At 40.3% G+C, this 24,725-nt stretch overlaps 1 protein-coding gene across 1 annotated transcript; it reads right to left on the bottom strand.

Moving 5' to 3' along the window:
• Positions 1-1,691: 1,691 nt before the first annotated feature.
• Positions 1,692-23,727, bottom strand: mal2 (mal, T cell differentiation protein 2). The gene is made up of 4 exons (XM_058747437.1): positions 23,590-23,727; positions 22,982-23,152; positions 7,916-8,086; positions 1,692-3,943 (listed from the first exon to the last, which is right to left on the bottom strand). Exons 1-4 carry the CDS (start codon positions 23,707-23,709, stop codon positions 3,872-3,874), a joined length of 534 nt encoding a protein of 177 aa, XP_058603420.1. The 5' UTR covers positions 23,710-23,727; the 3' UTR covers positions 1,692-3,871.
• Between the last annotated feature and the right edge of the window lie 998 nt (positions 23,728-24,725).

Genomic DNA, 24,725 nt, shown 5'->3' with positions numbered 1-24,725 from the left:
TATATTATAATGCTCCACCGACTGATGCTAAGTGTCAGTAGATAAATTGTGTAAATTAATGTACAATGTTTTATAATAATAATTTATTCTTATTTAATTTAACATATTTAATATTGGGGGCATCCAAAGTTATTTGACATTTGAACATTTTTTTTTTTTAAAGTAACGCAATAGTTACTTTGCCTGGTAATTAGTTACTTTTATAATGATGTAACTCAGTTACTAACTCAGTTACTATTTGTGAGAAGTAACTAGTAACTATAACTAATTACTTTTTTAAAGTAACGTGCCCAACACTGGTTCCAAGTGTGTTTTTATACTTTTCTAGTATCACTCATTTAAATGGAAAGCTTTTTATATCTTGTATGTTATACCTTTTGCACCCTTCTGTCATTGTATTCATCGTTTTTATTGTTAACAAACAAACCACTTTTGAAAAGCTTGCTACGCCCCTGAGTGCACCTAAGTATGCACCTCAGCTTTTGAGTGAAAAAAAAACATTATTTGTGGATAATTTTGGCAATATTAAATAAAATATGACAAATGCGCAGTACTGTGATTTAAAGCTTAACCAGAAAAGCAAGGGTTAAGGGACAAAGGAAACAAATGTCAATCTACTGATATTAAGGAACCAGGCATCTGCTCTTTATTTTATTTTTTTATTAATTTTTATTTATTTATTTATTTATTTTTGCAAAGCAGTCCCTCTAGTGGTTAATACAATTTGGTAGATGGTACTTTTACATTTTTTTTTAATTGTTTTGTAATGATTGATAGTTGAAGGGTGTGTAAAATACTACCACCTCATTATACCCAGTTTTTGAAAATGCTTATTCATAGACCAAATATTTTGCTGATTACAGTAACTTCCATAGTTCTTCATGAGGCTGAGGGAAAAGGGGTGGACATTTGCTGCCAGGAAGCAGGCATCTGTGTTTTTTTTTTTTTAAAGTAGGCCCTCTAGTGGTTAATATCATTTGGTAGATGGTATTTAAAAACAGGGTTTAACAGAGTCAAATTCCACCAAACCAGGAAATTGCACACAGTCTATTAGGAATAAAATAAATAAATAAATAAAACTAAAAAGTTTTATTAAAGCTATACAACATAAATCAGTTAGGTAAAGAAAAAAGAAAAAAAAACTTATTAAACATTATGCATATTACATATTTGCATTTAACTTGTGTAAGTTTACAGCACATTTTCCATGAAAAAACAAATAGCGTTTGCCTTGGTGTTGTTAGAGCAATAGCTAATACAGGAGCAAAATAAAAATATCTTTACAATTTCTTTTTGGGACTAAAAATATGTATAGAAATTAAAATAATCCAGAAGGTCAAATCAAAATCTACCATTCAAGAAAAATATAAAATATTAGCCCTCTCAGGCCACCAATGAAGTTTACCAATAACCTCTTAAAACAATAAAAATGTTATTATTACTGTGTATAATTCACCCAAATCACCTATATATATGTATATGTATAGTGCATCCGGAAACTATTCACAGCGCTTAAATTTTTCCACATTTTGTTATGTTACAGCCTTATTCCAAAATGGATTAAGTTAATTGTTTTTTTGTTTTTTTCATAATTTTGTTATATTATGGCATCCTGTTTCCACTGATCATCCTTGAGATGTTTCTACAACTTGACTGGAGTCCACCTGTGGTAAATTCGGTTGATTGGACACGATTTGGAAAGGTACACTCCTGTCTATATAAGGTCCCACAGTTAACAGTGCCTGTCAGAGCACAAACCAAGCCATGAAGTCCAAGGAATTATCAAAGCCTTTACTCAATACTTTGTTGAAGCATCTTTGGCACCAATTACAGCCTGAAATCTTTTTGATCATCATCATTTGCCAATTATCTGCCATTCTTCTCCTCGCCTCTTCACCTCTCAAGTTCTGTCAGGTTGGATGTGGGCAGATGCATATTTTCAGGTTTCTCCAGAAATATTTGATTGGGTTAAATCCCAGGCTGTGGCTGGCTTCAAGGACATTCACAGAGTTGTCTATAGGCTACTCTTGCTGTGTGCTTGGGGTCATTGTCCTGTTGGAAGGTGAACCTTCTGCCCAGTCTGAGGTTCTGAATGCTCTGGACTAGGTTTTCATTACAGCAACAAGAATCTTGTTTCTCAGAGTCTGAGGGTCCTTTAGGTGCTTTTTATTTATTTTTTTTAAAATTCCAAGTGTGTTTTCATGCGTCTTCACTGAGGAGAGGATTGAGTTTGGCCACACCGCCATAAAGCCCAAATTGGTGGAGTGTTGCAGTGATGTTTGTCCTTCTGTAGGTTTCTCCCATCTGCATATGTAATCATGGAGCTCAACTAGAGTGACCATCAGGTTCTTGGTCACCAGTCTAAACAAGGCCCTTCTCCACCAATTGCTCAGTTTGGCCATGAGGCCAGCTCTAGGAAGAGTCCTGGTTCTTTCAAACTTCTTCCATTAAGGGTAACAGAGACTACATGCTTCTGTGAACCTTCAATGCTGCAGAAGTTTTTCCGTACCCTTCCCCAGATCTGTGCCTTGATACAATCCTGTCTTGGCTTAGCTTGGTTTGGTTTCTTGACATGCACTGTTAACTGTGGGACCTAATATAGACAGGAGTGTACCTTTCCAAATCATGTCCAATCAACTGAATTTACCACAGGTGGACTCCAATCAAGTCGTAGAAACATCTCAAGGATAACCCGTAGAAACAGGATGCCGTAATATAACAAAATGTGGAAAGAGTGAAGCGTTGTGAATACTTTCCTCTGTGTGTACTGGTTTTTGTGGTTTACGGGGACAAAATTTGTATAATGACATGGGTATGACAGAGGTATTACAATTTGAAGGTGGTTTACGAGGACACTGCCTATGTCCCCGTAATTTAAAAGGCTTAAAAAACATACTAAATGGTGTTTTTTTGAAATTCTAAAAATGCACAAAGTTTCTTGAAAGGGGTAGGTTTAGGTGTAGGGTTGGTGTAGGGCAATAGCACATACAGTTTGTACAGTATAAAAACCATTACGCCTATGGAGAGTCCCCACAAGGATAGCAAACCAGACATGTGTGTGTGTGTGCGTGTGTGCGTGCGTGAGTGAGAGAGTGTGTGTGAGAGAGTGACCCTGGATCACAAAACCAGTCTTAAGTAGCACGGTTATATTTGTAGCAATAGCCAAAAATACATTGTATAGGTCAAAATTATAGATTTTACTTTTATGCCAAAAATCAATAGGATATTAAGTAAAATCATGTTCCATGAAGATATTTTGTAAATTTCCTACCATAAATATATCAACTTGTGATTAGTAATATGCATTGCTAAGGACTTCATTTGGACAACTTTAAAGGCGATATTTCTCAATATTTAGATTTTTTTGCACCCTCAGATTCGAGATATTCAAATAATTGTATCTCGCCAAATATTGTCCTATCCTAACAAACCATAAAAGTTTAAATGTATAAATCTCAATTTCGAAAAATTGACACTTAAGGCTGGTTTTGTGGCCCAGGGTCACACACATATACATCAGAATCAGAAAGAGCTTTATTGCCAAGTATGCTTGCGCATAAAAGGAATTTGTTTTAGTGACATAAGCTTCCAGTACACAGAGACAAGAACACGCAGACAATTATATACATACATATACATATAATACATATTATATATATATATATATATATATATATATATATATATATATATTAAAATACAAATAAGAAAATACAACTAAAAATAATTAAAATGAATCTCTACTTTAATGTGAATAAAGTCCCTAGAGACATTGTGGTGAAACATTATCACCTTGTGTAATGTCCATAAGAGTACAGTTTACATTTGATATTGTGTTATGAATCGGTTACATATGCTTCATTTTTGTGTGCTATTTTCTCCATCTCCTGAAGCCCATGAACATGCTACAGCCATAACACAAAGTCACTATAAATGAAAATATCTGTGGAGAAAGAAAATAACACTATTATAATAACACTTTTATTAATAACACTATTATTTACGTACTGTGTGTAATACAATTTTATGTATGTATGTATTTATTTATTTATAATTGCTCCAAGCATGGCTCACATAAAAACTCAAATTTTGTTTCTGCTTTAGAAGGTTAATGGTAAAGGTAGGATAGTATGGAAATACTGAATAGTTCCAAATCAGTCAATCAATAAAGATATACAGAAAAACAGTAATACTGCAAAATATTATTTTGATTTCTAATATTGATTTTCCGTTTTAATATACTTTAAAATATTATTTATTTCAGTGATGCAAAGCTGAAATTTCATCAGCCATTACTCCAGTCTTCAGTGTCAACATGACCCTTTAGAAATAATTCTCATATGCTGATTTATTATCTGAAAATAAGTTTTAGGAGCTCATTTTAGTCAATCTCTGCAAGACAGACTTTTCAGGATAGGAGATGGAATAAAAATGAGCTCCTAAAACTTACTACCAGATTCTGGAAGATAAATTCTTCAAACAGTGGTACAAGAGGATGTGATGCTGGTCCTTCAAGAGTCACTCTCAACTTATCTGTCCATAAAGCCTATACAAAATCAGTCTTCATGTATTTCACAACACTTCAGCATGTTATTCTTATTAAGTGAGGGTTATTGTTTAGCATTTTTTACCCAAGCAAGGTCTCTGAGAACCTGACACATTGCACTTCTGGAGACTTCAGGAAGGTTGCAGTTCTGGAAAAGGGTAGCGCTGGGGACTAAATGATTCCGGATGGTTTCACACCTAATTCTTCACCTTGATTCTTAATTATTTTGCAGTTAACGTGTCTTTTCTTCTCCACCAGTTTTTTTCTGACACTGAGCATTTCACTGCCCAATGGTCATTCCTTAACTTTGCTAATTCTATTATTGCATTAGTATTGCATCCTTCTCATGGGCATTTGATTTTTTTTTTTTTTTACTTTTAGTCTGAGTTCAATCTCTCTTTTAGCTCATTTTATACATTTATACTAATTTATGTTTTAAACATAAATAAAAATGGCAGACATTACGTTCAGCTGCGATGGCAATATTGATATCTATTTTTTTCTGCATGACCCAAGGAATATTTTGAGACCATTTTTATTACAATAGGCTAAATTAATCAAAAGTTATTAGCATTTTATGAAAATTGCATTATCAATGGTTAATGGCTTTATATGAATGGTTTATCACTTTTGACCAATAGGTGGCGCTGTTACCAAACTGATGTGGCGTGGTCAGTGGGAGGTGACAATAGCCCCTTTCCCACCGCTTTAGTTCCAGAACTAAAAGTACAGTACTAAAGTACTGGGACTATTTTGCGCGAACTATTTCCCAGTACCATTTAAAGGGTTGCATTCGCACCGACAGTGGGTACTAAGAAGTGACGTAAGCCGGTCGACAGCGACGTCATTTGTGCGCGGCGTTCAACAACGAAAACAAAGAAGAATAACGTTAACAACAGGAGGATGGAGGACTCTGTGATCGGAGCTGTGTTTTTGTTGTGTCTTGCGGGGTTCACAATAATGGACATGGAATGTCGACGTAACTTATACGTCAAGCGACTGAAAGATCGGAAAGAAGTTCAAAATGTTCAAAAGTGCCTGCACTTCAGCGTCTGTCCATCTATCGCTGTTCTCCATTCTTGCGAAATATAAGTTGATGCGATGTTTACACAGTATGTGTTTACACGGCGTTTTAAATCATGGCGGGTGAGGGTGTTTCCGTACGCGTTTAGCCAATCAGCGTACACTTACGTCACGATAGTTCCTATGGAACTGTTTTAGACCCTACTCTGAAGTAGGAGCTAATTTAGTTCCTCAAACGGAGTTCCGGGAACTAAAACAGTTCCTAGTTCCCGCGGTGCGAACACGCCAAAAAGTGGGTAGTTCCACAATTAGTTCGGGTACTATGAAAAGGTTCCTGCGGTGCGAAAGGGCCTAATGGCACATTCAAAGTTTGGTGTCAGTATGTCAAAGCTTTGCAGAGATACACTCTCAGATGCAGTTTTGAATCCAACAATTTCATTGATGCGTTATTCGAAAACGGTTTGGTCTTTCAAAAAGCTTTTGATATCTTTTTGTCGGTATGTTCTGAAGATGATCCGAGTCAAATTTGGTGAAATTCAGACAATTTTGGACAATAGGAGGAGTTCGAAAAAGTAGGTTTTCAACATAAGTCAAAATGGCGGGCAGGAAGTTCAGCTGAATATGGCAAAAAATATAAATAAAAAATGGTATTTGTGTTCTCAGCATGACCTAAAGAATATATTGAGACCAGTTTCATTACAATAGGCTAATATACTCAAAAGTTATTATCATTTTTGCAAATTTCATTATAACTTTTGATCACATGGTGGCGCTGCCCTTAAACTTTTTGAGTAGTTCCATAACGATACGTTAATGTGTTCGTAAAATATAGCATTGGACAACAAAATTCAAAATTCAAAATGGCCGATGTCCAAAATGGCTGACATTGGAAAATTGGTTATCATTCAACTTGGTATGCTACACTGAATCTAAACAGACCAGTTTTGTGATTTTTGGCCAAACCATTCAGAAGTTATAAGTGAAAATACTAACTTTTCATATCTCCTGACCACTAGGTGGCACTGTACCAAAACTGTGCAGGTTGCCTGAAGATATATAGCCTCAAGTCTGATTTAGCAAGCTTTTCATCAGAGCCGTTTGTGCGGGTTTCGAGAACAGATGGGTCTATCAAAAATCTTTTGATAACTTTTTGCCAGCTTGGTCTGAAGATGATCTGAGCCAATTTTGGTGAAAATCAGACAGACCATCCAGGACGAGTTCGAAGAGAAAAAGGTTTTTCGAACTATTAAAATTTGTGAAAAAAATTGACCTTAAGAATTTTAAATTTTGGTGTTCATTTGACTATGCTTGAGCCAAGGATTCAGAGAAAAAATAATTAAAATTTTCTGCTTTACGGTTCAAAAGTTATTAGCATAAACATAAGTGCAACTTGGGAGAGTTGGTGGCGCTAGAGGGATTGAGTTAGAGACTACAAATTTGCTATGATGACAGGTCATACTGTTCTCTATCAGTGTGCCAAATTTCATAACTTTCCTGCAAGAAGTTCTATGGGCTGCCATAGAATCAAGAGTGGAAGAAGAAGAAGAAGAAAAACGGCAACGGATACAATAGGTTCCTTCACACTTTTGGTGCTTGGCCCCTAATAAGAAACTCTGTATGAAAACAATAGGGTTCTGGCAACTTTGGTTGTTTATTAGTGTGATTTCTTTCAATACAGAAACTATAAAATACTTGTTTTGTCCTACCCTGCTTAATATGCAGAGATTGTTATAAGTAGCTCCAGAAAGTTGTACAAATTGTGACTCTGGGTGTGTTCACTCAAAGATAGCAACACTAGCTCAACTGATGCCATGAGCTTTTTCTGCTTATAAAAGTGTTCCTGCGGTTCAGCATGCATGCTAGAAAAATGTATAAGTTGATTGTACTGTGAGCAGGGGTGTAAAATACTTGAGTAATTTTACTTAATTACTGTACTTAAGTATTATTTTGGGCTATTTGTATCATAAGGTACAAATAAGGAAGCATAAGGTGGCACAACAGTAAAGTAAAAAAATACACTAAAATTAAAAATGAAAATGAATTGTTTGTTTCATACACATGCCTATTGTTCCACTTAAGAAGACATCAGCAGGTGTTATTTGGGTTACTGTCGTCTTCTCTTTGTGTACTTTTTGAAGCATCATCTTTGGACATGCCATACACTTGCATTATATGCAGAAAGATGGATTATTTTTTTCTGAAACTCTAAGTTTGTGTTCATCTGAAGAAAGAAAGCTGTATACACATGGGATGGTTCTTTGTATATAACAAAATCTCCAATTGCTGAATCTGAAAATTACAATCAATGAAAATCAAGGGAAAAGAAAGGTAGTGTTAACAACTCACCGCAGCAGCGACATTAATGTTATATTCTCTATAGTCCAGAAATGTTATTATGTTGCCACGAGGTCTGCGTATGCAGGTGCTGTTTGCATATGTACCCGCAGATGAAACTGTAGCTTCCAGCAAAAATGCTCCAAAATAAAACAGCAAAGCGATGAAATGGTAGAACATGTCCTGTAAACAATGGGAGACAATTTGAGTTTATGATGTGTACAGATCAATGGATCAAAGGCTATATTTCAGATAATCCTGTCAGATTATATTTCTAAATAAATTCATTCATTCATTCAATTCATTCAATTTTCAGAAGGACTGTGTCAACATTTCCAAGATGCTTAAAGAAACCTATACTGAAAATCTATACCTGAACAACTATGTGCAAGTGAACCAAGGACAAAACCTGTTTTATATGCAATATGGTCACACCAAATATTCATTTATTTTTCCATTTCTTCGTCTCATTCCTGACAGACCCGATGGTGGTGAGATCAGATCTCTGTGTGGAGCATACTGGCTGTTGTCAGATTACTTATGCATACAAAAATCTCACTGGTTATTACAATTAATGAGAAAAGGCATGTTTGGAAATGTAAAATGTTATTTCCTACTGAAACAGTACAGCTAAAGATGACTAAGGCTTTAAAAAGGCTTTTTTTTTTTTTTTTTGCACAGTACTGTATATGTTTGTGTGTTGAGCCTTTTAAATTGTTTAGTAAACTGTTTATCCAGTACTGAAAATTGGCACAGTGCTTATTCTATAACACCAAGTCTTGCTATTAGAGTGATCTGAGCCAAGGCCTAATAATCTACAGCCTGTAGGGCTGTTTTAAAATTCCTCTTATTTCTATTTCATATTTTTCTTCCTTTTTTTTCAGCTTGAAAATGTTAATGTAACATAAGAGTTTGAAAATACCCCACTAAAAGCCTGTTTACACCGCAGAAACTTTCCCCAGGACTTTGGGGTGTCCTCGGTGTGTTTCCACTGCAGGAACCAGGATCTAAATAAAGTTCAGGGTAAAAATTTGCCCCTCAGAAAGCCCCTGCTCATGAGATAGTACTTTTTCAAAGGTCCGGAACTTTCGGGGGTGGGACTTGGGTGCTGAACATGCTGATTGGTTGAGTTCACGCACCATCGTATTTTAACCACCATTTATTCACATATTATTATTATTATTATTATTATTATTATTATTTATTTTTTAAATATTACTGTTATTGTGTCATGAAATGTAGTTTTAAAAGTATTTAAGGCGAGAATGTAGTTGTTTAAAACTGAAATCTGCTGTTTATTTAAAAAGACAGCGCCTACTTGGAAATGTTCTTCGCTGATTTCAGAGACGTGAGGTTCACGCGATCAACGGGCACTTAGTGCTCATGTATCCCGCTGAGAGGATCATAACCTTGGCTAGTCCTTCTGACATTTGCCACTGGCTCTGATGTCTCTGTAGTGGTTAAACATGAGATATAAATGTTCATCTTTCAAAAAATAACTGATAACCAGTTATGCCTGTCAGAGAGTCACCTCAGTCACCGCAGTCTCCACTAACCACACTCACCAGACCCCAATCACCAGACCCCAATCACCGGATTACTAATCACCGCCACCTGGCAACACTCATCTACAACACTATATCCCTGCACTCCTCCTGTTCACTCACTGTCTGGTCTCAAACTTACTGTGTTGACTAACCTGACCCACTTACCTGTTTGTTTACTTACCAGTTGCTCCTGTGTTCTCCACCACTCCTGCGCTCCCTCTGGATCCCCTGGAATAAGGAAAAGGACTTTCACACTCAGATAAACCCCACTGGCATTCCTATTCCCCACCTGCTCACCTGGACCTTCAGCTCTTCTCATTCCCCTCTGCTACTTGTCAATAAACCTGTTCACTATATTGCACTTACCTCTGTGTCCTGTGTCTATCTGCTGACAGAAGACTAGACCCAAAACCGACGACAGGAGATGGAGCTCCCGAACCCCGCCGCTGCGGCTTCCCTCGAAGAGCTGGTCAGCGCTCTTCGAACAGCTCTCTCTCTGGTCACACACCCTCTATCTGCCTCTGCCAGTCCCATGGCCATCCCTGCCAACTATTCAGGTGAGGCGGTTGAATGTAGCGGTTTCTTACTCCAGGTTTCACTCTACATAGGGATGCAATCCCATAAATTCTCCAGCGAATGGGCTAAGGTTGCCTTCCTGATCTCCCTACTGGCCGGCTGGGCATTGCTCTGGGTACGAGCCATTTGGAACTCACAAAGCACTATAATTAACTCTTTCGATGCTTTCTCTTCCCATTTTAAGGAGGTCTTCGGCCTATATACCGGCTCGCTCTCCATTGCCGACCAACTCATCCGCCTCCGTCAGGGAGATTCTTCCACCAGGAACTATACTCTGCAGTTCCGTACACTGGCGGCCTCGTGTGGATGGAACGAGGCGGCGCTACTCACCGCTTACCGTCAGGGCTTGGATCCACAGATCAGAGCCCAGATGGTGATATATGATGACACAGTTGGTGTGGAGAGCTTTATGCAAAAGGCCGTTAAGATCTCCCAGCGTCTCACGGCATGTCAGCCGGACATAACCGCTCATTCTCCGTCCTCACCAGCTGCCTGTCTTCCGGTACCAGAACCCATGCAAATGGATACCAATCGCCTCTCACGAGCTGAATGTGCTCGACGTATCGCCACGGGACGGTGCCTCTACTGTGGAGTTTCGGGGCACTTCATTCGGGGGTGCCCCTCTCGCCCCCCACACCCAGCGGTGAGTACCCTCCAATTAGAGCCTGCTATCTATACCCCTCCACTTTTAACGGTACAACTGCTCACCCCACGTCATGTCATTTCAGGAAGGCGACGAGTGGAAGACGGCGTTCATTACCCCACTCAGGCCACTACGAATATCGGGTCATGCCGTATGGCCTTTCCAACTCTCCGTCCGTCTTCCAGGGGATTATGAACGAGGTGTTCCGGGAGTTTCTCCACCGATTTGTCATCGTGTACATAGACGATATCGTGATCTACTCCCGGAACCTGGCCGAACATCGCCAGCACGTGACGCAGGTCCTACACCAACTCAGGAAACACCACCTCTACCTGAAGCTCGAGAAATGCGAGTTCCAACACCCCATGATTCAGTTCCACGGCTACATCCTCAGTGCGGATGGGATCCAGATGGACCAGGGGAAGGTCCAAGCCATCCGGGACCGGCCCCAGCCTCAGTCTGTTAAGGAACTTCAACGATTCCTCGCAAATTTCTACCGGAGGTTCATTCTGAACTTCAGTTTCCTCTCAGCCTCCCTCACTTCCATGCTCCGTCAGAAACCCAAGTCTCTGTCCTGGAACTCCGAAGCTCGAGCCGCCTACAAGAAGCTCCAGGAGGCATTCTGCACTGCTCCCATCCTCTCACATCCTGATCCCCAACTACCTTTCATAGTAGAAGGGGATGCCTCTACCACCGGCGTGGGAGCAGTGCTGTCTCCATCCCACGAAGAGCCTCCCCGACTCCACCCTTGCGCTTACTTCTCCAGGAAGCTTTCCCCAGCGGAGCGGAATTACGATATTGGCAATCGGGAGCTGCTCGCCATTAAACTGGCACTGGAGGAATGGAGATTGGCTGGAGGGAGCTCAACACCCCTTTACGGTCATCACTGACCACAAAAACCTGGAATATCTCTGAAGTGCTAAGAGGTTGAACCCCCGGCAGGCTCGCTGGGCCCTCTTCTTCACCCGGTTCCAGTTTACCATCATGTATCGACTCGGAGATAAGAATGTCAAGGCGGATTTCCTCACACGCCTCCATGGCCCCAACGAACCTTCAACACCTGAACCCATACTCCCTCCAGCCATCCTTGTGAGCCACATTCAGTGGGCCCTGGACGAACAGATTTGCCTCGCTTCCATCACTGAACCCGCTCCGCTGGGAGGCCCAGAGGGTAAGACCTACGTGCCCACCTCCTTGAGAACTTCCCTTCTGGGCTCCCTACATGCTTCCCCGGGCTCTGGACACCCAGGCAGCCAGCGGACTCTCTCTCTCCTCCAAGCACGGTACTGGTGGCCCAGGATGGCCTGGGAAGTCTCCCAGTACGTTCGTGGATGTTCAGTCTGCGCCATCTCCAAAACTCCCCATCACTTACCCACCGGAAAGTTAGTCCCATTACCCATTCCACGTCGCCCCTGGTCCCACGTCGGAGTCGACTTTGTCACAGATCTCCCCAAGTCAGAAGGGTATATTTGCATTCTCGTGGCAGTTGACAGGTTCTCCAAAGCCTGCAAGTTAATTCCCCTTCGAGGTTTACCCACCGCCCTCGAAACTGCAGAGGCCCTCTTCCATAATCTCTTCCACACCTTCGGCATCCCGGAGGATGTCGTCTCCGACCGTGGGCCACAGTTTATCTCCCGTGTCTGGAAGACTTTCTTCAAGCTCCTCGGTGTCACCGTCAGTCTATCCTCAGGATATCACCCCCAGACTAACGGCCAGACTGAGCGGAAGATTCAGGAAATTGGGCGATATCTCCGGGCCTACTGTCATGACAACCAACACAGCTGGAACCGCTTCCTCCCATGGGCCGAGTATGCACAAAACTCCCTCAAGCAAACCACCACCGGCCTCACCCCTTTCCAGTGCATACTCTGCTACCAACCCCCTCTGTTTCCCTGGACCGAAGAACCCTCCGACGAGCTGTCGACCACTGGTTCCGTGCGAGCGAGAGAGTTTGGGACTCGGCTCATGTCCAACTCCAGCAAGCAGTGCGGGGATACAAGACCTACGCAGATGCCCGTCTGTCTTCCACCCCAGTCTATCATCCTGGAGACAAAGTCTGGCTCTCCACCCGGGATCTGTGTCTCCACCTGCCTTGCCGGAAGCTGAGTCCCTGCTATATCGGTCCCTTTACCATCGAGAGGCAGATAAATGAGGTCACCTTCCGTCTCCAACTCCCTGCACGGTATCGTATCCATCCATCATTCCATGTTTCACTCCTCAAGCCTGTCTCTCCCTCTGTCACAGATCCTGACGAGCCTGCTGTACCTCCTCCTCCCGAAATCCTCGAGGAGCCCTTAGTCTACAGGGTGCAGGAAATCTTGGACTCTCGGCGACGGGGCGGTCGCCTGGAATATCTGATGGACTGGGAGGGATATGGGCCGGAGGAGAGGTCCTGGGTGGCCCGGGATGATGTGCTGGATCCCTCTCTCCTGGCCGAATTTCACCTTAACCACCCTGACCATCCCGCACCCAGAGGCCGTGGCCAACCTTGTCACCGTAATAGGGCTTCAGGAGCCACCCCTGGAGGAGGGGGTACTGTCAGAGAGTCACCTCAGTCACCGCAGTCTCCACTAACCACACTCACCAGATCCCAATCCCCGGATTACTAATCACCGCCACCTGGCAACACTCATCTACAACACTATATCCCTGCACTCCTCCCGTTCACTCACTGTCTGGTCTCAAACTTACTGTGTTGACTAACTTGACCCACTTACCTGTTTGTCTACTTACCAGTTGCTCCTGTGTTCTCTAACGCTCCAGTTCTCCACCGTCTCCACGCTCCGCTGTTCCCTCTGGATCCCCTGGAATAAGAAAAAGGACTTTTACACTCCGATAAACCCCATTGGCATTCCTATTCCCCGCCTGCTCAACCGGACCTTCAGCTCTTCTCATTCCCCTCTGCTACGTGTCAATAAACCTGTTCACTATATTGCACTTACCTCTGTGTCCTGTGTCTATATGCTGACAATGCCAGTACTTTCTGAATTGTGCCTGTTCTGATTTTTATTTATTTGTTTGTTTATTTTTACTAAATGAAAGGTGGCACAGAAGCCACACTCTGTGTTGATTTTTGAAGGAAAAAAAAATATATATATATACAGTGAGGAAAATAAGTATTTGAACACCCTGCTATTTTGCAAGTTCTCCCACTTAGAAATCAAGGAGGGGTCTGAAATTGTCATCGTAGGTGCATGTCCACTGTGAGAGACATAATCTAAAAAAAAAATCCAGAAATCACAATGTATGATTTTTTAACTATTTATTTGTATGATACAGCTGCAAATAAGTATTTGAACACCTGTCTATCAGCTAGAATTCTGACCCTCAAAGACCTGTTAGTCTGCCTTTAAAATGTCCACCTCCACTCCATTTATTATCCTAAATTAGATGCACCTGTTTGAGGTCGTTAGCTGCATAAAGACACCTGTCCACCCCATACAATCAGTAAGAATCCAACTACTAACATGGCCAAGACCAAAGAGCTGTCCAAAGACACTAGAGACAAAATTGTACACCTCCACAAGGCTGGAAAGGGCTACGGGAAATTGCCAAGCAGCTTGGTGAAAAAGGTCCACTGTTGGAGCAATCATTAGAAAATGGAAGAAGCTAAACATGACTGTCAATCTCCCTCGGACTGGGGCTCCATGCAAGATCTCACCTCGTGGGGTCTCAATGATCCTAAGAAAGGTGAGAAATCAGCCCAGAACTACACGGGAGGAGCTGGTCAATGACCTGAAAAGAGCTGGGACCACCGTTTCCAAGGTTACTGTTGGTAATACACTAAGACGTCATGGTTTGAAATCATGCATGGCACGGAAGGTTCCCCTGCTTAAACCAGCACATGTCCAGGCCCGACTTAAGTTTGCCAATGACCATTTGGATGATCCAGAGGAATCATGGGAGAAAGTCATGTGGTCAGATGAGACCAAAATATAACTTTTGGTCATAATTCCACTAAACGTGTTTGGAGGAAGAAGAATGATGAGTACCATCCCAAGAACACCATCCCTACTGTGAAGCATGGGGTGGTAGCATCATGCTTTGGGGTTTTTCTGCACATGGGACAGGGCGACTGCACTGTATTAAGGAGAGGATGACCGGGGCCATGTATTGCGAGATTTTGGGGAACAACCTCCTTCCCTCAGTTAGAGCATTGAAGATGGGTCGAGGCTGGGTCTTCCAACATGACAATGACCAAGCACACAGCCAGGATAACCAAGGAGTGGCTCTGTAAGAAGCATATCAAGGTTCTGGCGTGGCCTAGCCAGTCTCCAGACCTAAACCCAATAGAGAATCTTTGGAGGAGCTCAAACTCCGTGTTTCTCAGCGACAGGCCAGAAACCTGACTGATCTAGAGAAGATCTGTGTGGAGGAGTGGGCCAAAATCCCTCCTGCAGTGTGTGCAAACCTGGTGAAAAACTACAGGAAACGTTTGACCTCTGTAATTGCAAACAAAGGCTACTGTATCAAATATTAACATTGATTTTCTCAGGTGTTCAAATACTTATTTGCAGCTGTATCATACAAATAAATAGTTAAAAATCATACATTGTGATTTCTGGATTTTTTTTTAGATTATGTCTCTCACAGTGGACATGCACCTACGATGACAATTTCAGACCCCTCCATGATTTCTAAGTGGGAGAACTTGCAAAATAGCAGGGTGTTCAAATACTTATTTTCCTCACTGTATATATATATGGGTGCGTCTTAAATTTGAATATCGTGAAAAAGTTCATTTTTGTTTTTTGTAAATTTATTTCAACAAGTGAAACTTTCATATATTCTAGATTCATTACATGTAAAGTAAAACATTTCAAAAAAATTTTGTTTTAATTTTGATGATTAGAGCTTACAGCTCATGAAAGTCATAAATCCAGTATCTCAAAATATTAGAATATTTCCTAAGATCAATCAAAAAAGGATTTGCAAAACAGAAAAGTTAAAGTTCTTTAAAGTATGTTAATTTATGCACTCAATACTTGGTCGGGGCTCCTTTAGCATAAATTACAGCATCAGTGAGGTGTGGCATGGAAGCGATCAGCCTGAGGCACTATTGAGCCTTCAGCTCATCTGTATTGTTGGATCGACTGTTTCTCATCTTTCTCTTGAAACTATCCCATAGATTCCATATGGGGTTCAGGTCAGGCATGTTGGCTGGCCAATCAAGCACAGTAATATCATGGTCAGCAAACCACTTGGAAGTGGTTTTGGCACTGTGGGCAGGTGCTAAAGTCCTGCTGGAAAAGGAAATCAGCATCGCCATAAATCTTGTCAGCAGATGGAAGCATAAAGTGCTCCAAAATCTCCTGGTAGATGGCTGCATTGACTTTGAACTTGATAAAACACATTGGACCGACACCAGCAGACATGACGGCACCCCAGATCATCACTGACTTCGGAAACTTCAAGCAGCTTGGATCCTGTGCCTCTCCAGTCTTCCTCCAGACTCCAGACCTTGATTTCCAAATGAAATGCAAAATTTACTTTTATCTGAAAAGAGAACTTTGGACCACTGAGCAACAGTCCAGTTCTTTTTCTCCTTAGCCCAGGTAAGATGCTTCTGACGTTGTTTCTGTTTCAAAAGTGGCTTGATAGCCCTTTTCCTGAAGATGTCTGAGCATGGTGATTCTTGATGCACTGACTCCAGCTTCAGTCCACTCCTTGTGAAGCTCTCCCAAGTGTTTGAATTGGCTTTGCTTGCGGTCATCACTGTTGCTTGTGGCACCTTTTCCTATCCAATTTCTTTCTTCCAGTCAACTTTGCATTTAATATGCTTTGATACAGCACTCTGTGAACAGCAAGCCCTTTCAGTAATGACCTTCTGTGACTTACCCTCTTTGTGGAGGGTGTCAATAGCCACTTTTCCACCGAAATTACCTGGAACAACTTGTCTTTAGCTTCCTAGCCGAGTTGAGGCTGCTCTCATTGGGATACATGACCACTGAGTGCCCGCCGATCGCATGATGCTCACGTCTCTGAAATCGGCGAAACACATTTTCAAACAGGCGCTGTCTTTATAAATAAACCACAGATTTACTACATTCTCACCGGGAATACTTTTAACCCTTTCGCACGTGAGTTTAAAATATTCTATCTGAGCCCCCGGCGTGAGTTTTTTTAGGCGACCGTTATTTTAGAACTTATAGCCTTATTGTTTCCATGGCGACGCGTCATGCTTGTCATGTGACACACCGCAGCCAGGATAGCGCTGTATGACACATGGATTGCTTTTATTTAGTTTTTCCTTTTTTATTATTAATATTCATAAACATACTCGCTATATTACGAAATATCTGATATTCCGATTCTGAAATATTTATATGTATATGTATGTATTTATGTGTATATGTGTATATATATACTGTATGTATATTAGGGGTCTCAACATTATTTCGTTAACGCATGCGATTAATCCAAACAAATTTACGTGTTAATATTTTTTTAACGCAGATTAATCGTTTGATAAGGTTGGACCTCAACTCCTTGCCGTCATTGCAGCGCGGAAGGTTATCTATCATTGTGTGATGAGGGTACAGCACCAGTGTTGCGCATAAGTGGGCTATTTTGAAAATATAGTCGCGGGAAAAAATTACAGAGCCGTGGGTTGCGGGTTTTTTGGGCTACTTTTTTAATGTACCGCGGCCGCTCAAAGTGTATATAGACAAATAAAAATAGATCCTTTTACTAATGTGTATCATAGGCCTACTTGGAATGTATCCCTGGCAACTTAAGAACGGAGAGGCGGTTGTAGCATCACAAACAACGTGAGTTTGAGCATACATGTTTAGGCTTTTACACAGCAGAAATAAACATGACAACAGCCACTATAGACTATATAAGATAGTAAACACACGATTATGATAGATATGGTCTGTATGTGATTTTCTTGAGATTGAATATGTACATCTGAAATGCTAATTTGTGCAGCGATATAAAAGGCTATAAATAGCATATTTTAACAACAGTAAATGACCAAATTCCACATGTGATTGCAAAAGGAAGTTATTAGAAACACTCGATGGTGGTTTGAAGTGAGTTCTGAGTAAAAGTGTACTATTAATCTCATAAATTGTCTTATAAAACATGATGCTAATATTAGCTCTAATGCAGCTGCAGAACAGGTCCAATTCTTCTTCATAATGCATTTTGTCATAATACTTCACGTAAGGCCGCAAGAAATGTTTGTTGTATTTATTTAGAAATACTTTTGATAATAGGTGGGAAAATGTATACTGGGATTGAAGTGATGTGGCTTGGTAAATGTTTTATTGCCAGTTTAAAGGCTGATAATGGTTGAATAAAAACAAAAGAATAATGATAAAACAATAATAAGTATTATGTCTCATACCTGGCGGAAGTGTGAAAGGTTCTGTTTCCTTAAACCAGTTTGTCATGCATTTCTTTTTCAACACATTTACAGGTAAATCCTAGTATTTTAAATTTGCGATTAATCATGATTAATCACAGCCCATGACTGTGATTAACGCAATTACATTTTTAATCGATTGACAGCACTAATATATATATAATATATATACACCAATTGTGCAAAAGTTCTCCCACTTAAAAAGATGAGAGAGGCCTGTAATTTTCATCATAGGTATACCTCAACTATGAGAGACAATATGAGAAAAAAAAAATCCAGAAAATCACATTGTAGGATTTTTAAAGAATTTATTTGCAAATTATGGTGGAAAATAAGTATTTGGTCAATAACAAAATTTCATCTCAATACTTTGTTATATACCCTTTGTTGGCAATGACAGAGGTCAAACGTTTTCTGTAAGTCTTCACAAGGTTTTCACACACTGTTGCTGGTATTTTGGCCCATTCCTCCATGCAGATCTCCTCTAGAGCAGTAATGTTTTGGGGCTGTCGCTGGGCAACACGGACTTTCAACTCCCTCCAAAGATTTTCGATGGAGTTGAGATCTGGAGACTGGCTAGGCCACTCCAGGACCTTGAAATGCTTCTTACAAAGCCACTCCTTCGTTGCCCGAGCGGTATGTTTGGGATCATTGTCATGGTGAAAGACCCAGCCACGTTTCATCTTCAATGCCCTTGCTGATGGAAGGAGGTTTTCACTCAAAATCTCACGATACATGGCCCCATTCATTCTTTCGTTTACACGGATCAGTCGTCCTGGTCCCTTTGCAGAAAAACAGCCCCAAAGCATGATGTTTCCACCCCCATGCTTCACAGTAGGTATGGTGTTCTTTGGATACAGCTCAGCATTCTTTCTTCTGCAAACACGACAAGTTGAGTTTTTACCAAAAAGTTATATTTTGGTTTCATCTGACCATATGACATTCTCCCAATCCTCTTCTGGATCATCCAAATGCTCTCTAGCAAACTTCAGACGGGCCCGGACATGTACTGGCTTAAGCAGGGGTACACATCTGGCATTGCAGGATTTGAGCAGTGTGTTACTGATGGTAGGTAACCTTTGTTACTTTGGTCCCAGCTCTCTGCAGGTCATTCACTAGGTCCCCCCGTGTGGTTCTGGGATTTTTGCTCACAGTTTTTGTGATCATTTTGACCCCACGGGGTGAGATCTTGCATGGAGCCCCAGATCGAGGGAGATTATCAGTGGTCTTGTATGTCTTCCATTTTCTAATAATTGCTCCCACAGTTGATTTCTTCACACCAAGCTGCTTACCTATTGCAGATTCAGTCTTCCCAGCCTGGTGCAGGTCTACAATTTTGTTTCTGGTGTCCTTTGACAGCTCTTTGGTCTTGGCCATGGTGGAGTTTGAAGTTGGACTGTTTGAGGTTGTGGACAGGTGTCTTTTATACTGATAACAAATTCAAACAGATGCCATTAATACAGGTAACGAGTGGAGGACAGAGGAGCCTCTTAAAGAAGAAGTTACAGGTCTGTGAAAGCCAGAAATCCTGCTTGTTTGTAGGTGACCAAATACTTATTTTACCGAGGAATTTACCAATTAATTCTTTAAAAATCCTACAATGTGATTTTCTGGATTTTTTTTTCTCATTTTGTCTCTCATAGTTGAGGTACACCTATGATGAAAATTACAGGCCTCTCTCATCTTTTTAAGTGGGAGAACTTGCACAATTGGTGGCTGACTAAATACTTTTTTGCCCCACTGTATATATAGTTTATACAGTATCTCAAAGAAGTGAGTACACCCCTCACATTTTTGTAAATATTTTATTATATCTTTTCATGTGACAACACTGAAGAAATGACACTTTGCTACAATGTAAAGTAGTGAGAGTACAGCTTGTATAACAGTGTAAATAATACAAAATAACTCAACACACAGCCATTAATGTCTAAACCGCTGGCCACAAAAGTGAGTACACCCCTAAGTGAAAATGTCCAAATTGGGCCCAAAGTGTCAATATTTTGTGTGGCCACCATTATTTTCCAGCACTGCCTTAACCCTCTTGGGCATGGAGTTCACCAGAGCTTCACAGGTTGCCACTGGAGTCCTCTTCCACTTCTCCATGATGACATCACTGAGCTGGTGGATGTTAGAGGCCTTGCGCTCCTCCACCTTCCGTTTGAGGATGCCCCACAGATGCTCAATAAGGTTTAGGTCTGGAGACATGCTTGGCCAGTCCATCACCTTTACCCTCAGCTTCTTTAGCAAGGCAGTGGTCGTCTTAGAGGTGTGTTTGGGGTCGTTATCATGTTGGAATACTGCCCTGCAGCCCAGTCTCTGAAAGGGAGGGGATCATGCTCTGCCTCAGTATGTCACAGTACATGTTGGCATTCATTGTTCCCTCAATGAACTGTAGCTACCCAGTGCCGGCAGCACTCATGCAGCCCCAGACCATGACACTTCCACCACCATGCTTGACTGTAGGCAAGACACACTTGTCTTTGTACTCCTCAGCTGGTTGCCACCACACACGCTTGACACCATCTGAACCAAATAAGTTTATCTTGGTCTCATCAGACCACAGGACATGGTTCCAGTAATCCACGTCCTTAGTTTGCTTGTCTTCAGCAAACTGTTTGTGGGCTTTCTTGTGCATCATCTTTAGAAGAGGCTTCCTTTTGGGATGACAGCCATGCAGACCAATTTGATGCAGTGTGCGGCGTATGGTCTGAGCACTGACAGGCTGACACCCCCACCCCTTCAACCTCTGCAGCAATCCTCAGAGAGTTCTTTGCCATGAGGTGCCATGTTGAACTTCCAGTGACCAGTATGAGAGAGTGAGAGTGATAACACCAAATTTAACACACCTGCTCCCCATTCGCACCTGAGACCATCCCTGCGTCCCGAATGTTCATACTATCCATCCTAAATAGTATGTGAGACTACAATAAGTGTGTCCCAAAGCATAGTATGTTAAAAAGAGTATGCCAAAAGTCCCCGGATGGTCTACTATTTCAGGTCGATTTTTGAAGTGTGGATCCAAGCACACTCTAATGGCTAATCCATTGTAATTGCCCACATTCCATTGCGCTTTGGCAAAGGATTCAGTCCAGAACTACAAACACGAATAAAAAGCGTTAGAAAAACTACAAACATAGCGGATGCGCGCGATCAACCTTTATGTAGAGAGGTTTACAAAAAGGGGTCTGAGTTACTAATAATCAACATTTGAACTGGTAAAAACTATTTATTTATTGTTATCCGTGTTATATTTCATCTGCAACAGCAATGTGAACTTTTATAAACATCCATTTGGTCGTTAACTTTTAAATGCATCATTATGCAGAAAATATGAGCAGAGTTCTCCGCATGAAAGACCCGCGACTGGCAGATCAACACACTACTTCTTTTTTCTCCAATAAAGTAGGAAGTTAAATTAAATGAAATGTGAAGGATGTTAACTGCGACAAGATAATTGATAGGCCAGTTTACAGTGACAGGGTGCGTGTAACAGATGCGACATGAACGGTCCGTTAAAGACGCAGTTGTGTGACGTGATAGTATGTCCCAAAGCTTGCCTACTCTTCTGCTACACACTCAAAAGTGTGTACTTTTTCTTCACCAAAAGAGTACATACTTTAAGGGCGTAGTATAAGTAGGCACATTGGGACACAGTACTTGTAACACTAACGAGTCACATGACACCGGGCAGAGAAAATGGCTAATTGGGCCCAATTTGGACATTTTCACTTAGGGGTGTACTCACTTTTGTGGCCAGTGGTTTAGACATTAATGGCTGTGTGCTGAGTTATTTTGAGCGGACACTGTTATACAAGCTGTACACTTTGTAGCAAAATGTCATTTCTTCAGTGTTGTCACATGGAAAGATATAATAAAATATTTACAAAAATGTAAGGGGTGTACTCACTTCTGTGAGATACTGTGTATATATATATATATATATATATATATATATATGTGTGTGTGTGTGTGTGTATTTACATTTTTACAGTTTACATTTCCAAACATTAATTTTGCAATTAATTGTAATACAGCCAGTGCTCCACACAGAGATCTGATCTCATCATCATCCAGTCTGTCTGGAATTACATGAAGAAACAGAACAAACAGAGACAGCAAGTAGCTTTTGCCCTAGGTGCACTTGCGCATCGTTTTCAGGTAGCTTTGCAGGTAGGTTTCTTGAAGCATCTTGGAGATGTTGCCACAGATCTTCTGGATTTAGTCTGTCTCAATTTGGTCTGTTTCTTCATCAGATTTCTGTGTGGAGCACTGGCTGTTGTCAGACTCCTTGTACAAACAAAAATCTTAAAAAAATCTGGATTATTACAACTAATGGCAAAATGAATGTTTGGAAATGTAAACTGATATTTCCTACTGACACAGCAAAAGATAGAAATAACTGATTTAAAACCATTTTCTTAGATGGTGAAAATACTAGTGTTCTAATAATTTTGGCTAACAATGTTAAACTCTAACATTGTAATGGATTTAAAATGGATTTTCATATTTTCTTGATCTTGGACAGAATCAGGATCTATAAAAATACAATATGTACATAAATGCAATAAAAGAAAAAAAAGAAACAATACAGGCATAGTAAAAGGTATAGTTTTGAATATGGTTAAAAGTGACCTTCATATTACAAAAATAAAGATCTGTTAATTTGAATAATAATGAACTCCTGGGATATAAAATTATCTTGAACAAATACAAATCCTCCAACCTATCTAAAAATGGAACTTTAAGAACTGTATTGCAAGCACTGGTATTTCCTGTTTTGCCAACCCTGTGACCTTGAGCCAGGTGCTTAACCCTAAACTGTACTTGGATGACTTTCCTGGCAATTAGTGTCCAATAATCTACACTAAAGTGTCCACTCTATGAATGTGTTAAAATTAGTCTTAGCTCTGTGCATTTGTTAAGTCATACACACTCACCATGAAATTCCAGTCAGTGTTAATCTTGTCAGCCAGGCCCAGCAGAAACAGGGCAAGGTATAGAGACGAACAGATGAACATGGTTACTGACACAAACATCACCCATCCCTGCAACAATGGCACAGACACATTCGTCGATGCTACTAATATCCACACCAACCCTCCAAACACCTGATTGAAAAAAAAAAAAGTATATATATGAAGCCACTGAATTTTATATAGCATATTAGAAAATAAGTAATACTCAAAGATGAACAATTACTAGATATTTTCAGCATTATCATGGGATAAAGTCATTGTTTAGTTACTTGGCCTAAGGCAAACTGCGACCCACTAAAAACATCATAGTTTGCTGACAGGTAAGACAGGCTTTCTGAATTCAAAGACCTCAAAATTTGTTATGATTGGTGTGTACGGGCATAATAAACTTAATATTACTATATTCTTTCAGAGTATCAAGTATGAATTGTATATCTATAGCCTTATTAGTATGACTTGCACAAGAAATCAAGGTGTATGCTGTACTGCCATAATCCAACATACATCTTTGTGAATTATAGAGTTTTAACCCAGTAAGCCTTGAAAAAGTTATAAACAATAACACTTACAATTTCCAAACAAATTAGGGCCCCTGAATATGTCCTCAATATTGCCATTCCAAGGGGTAGAGAAATAGTTGGCGCTGGAAAGGAGGTAGTGGCCGGGTTCGGTGTTTCCGCCATCCTCATTCAGCTTGACGAATACAGGTTGAACAAAGAACTAATGCATGGGAGAATCCTGCTGGAGTCATGTATCAGGAACAGGTCTGACAGGTGTGTGGCCACTCCCATCTTGTTAGGTCATTATCCACTCCCACAGTTGAGCCAAACAACTGTCTGAGGGCATGCACTCTCATTTACTCTGAATTAGACAGGCTTTATTATTTAAAATGTGCCACTGTTTTTAGTTTAGTTTTAGTTTTCCTTTGTCCACAATACAATTTATTTCATTTTATTCTGTTTGGCCATGCACAAAAATAATTGAACAGTTTAATAACTTTGGTTAATAATTGACACATATGGTTAGGTTCAACATACCTAAGTAAACATTATTTTACACCCCAAATTGATAATACATAAAATCTCAAAGAAGAAACAACTCTTTGATTTGATTCTAGGTACTGAATGAAGTCCATGTACTATGTAACACATGAAGTAAAAGTATTTTGAAAGGGGTAAGAGGCTTTCTGAAAAGGTGATTGTCAACAATGAAACAAATTTACCATCCATAAATGGAAGATGAAGTGAACAGGCCTTTTCATTAATCATTGCCTAGTTTTGTGGAAAAGACCACTGCTTTAGTGACTTCTTGTACAATGCTGAAGGATATACTGAACACTGCCATCCATTAATATGAAAATAAATGTTTGATATAGGTTGTACCATTTATCATAACTACTCATAAAAAAAGCTTTGACTTCACATGTGACAAAGCCATGATTAACAGATAGCAAACATGCAAGTCTAAATGTTATTTGCTGGGAAAAGAAGTCATATCTATATGGCTATACAGAAAATTACTGCAGTCAGAAAATAATTATTCAGCAGTTGCAGTAGCTCATTGTAATCTGATTTGTTTGTTTGTTTGTTTGTTGCTGGTAGTAGTGTTGTCAGAAAAAGCATGGCAAGATCTAAAAATAATAAATTACAGTGAAAAGTTCCCTCACCATTATTTAAAGCATGTTTAATTTAAATTATTTAAAATA

Source organism: Onychostoma macrolepis, chromosome 16, assembly GCF_012432095.1.
Source record: "Onychostoma macrolepis isolate SWU-2019 chromosome 16, ASM1243209v1, whole genome shotgun sequence".
Taxonomy (NCBI): domain Eukaryota; kingdom Metazoa; phylum Chordata; class Actinopteri; order Cypriniformes; family Cyprinidae; genus Onychostoma; species Onychostoma macrolepis.
Note: the sequence above shows the minus strand (reverse complement) of the source record. Positions and strands in the feature narration are given on the sequence as shown.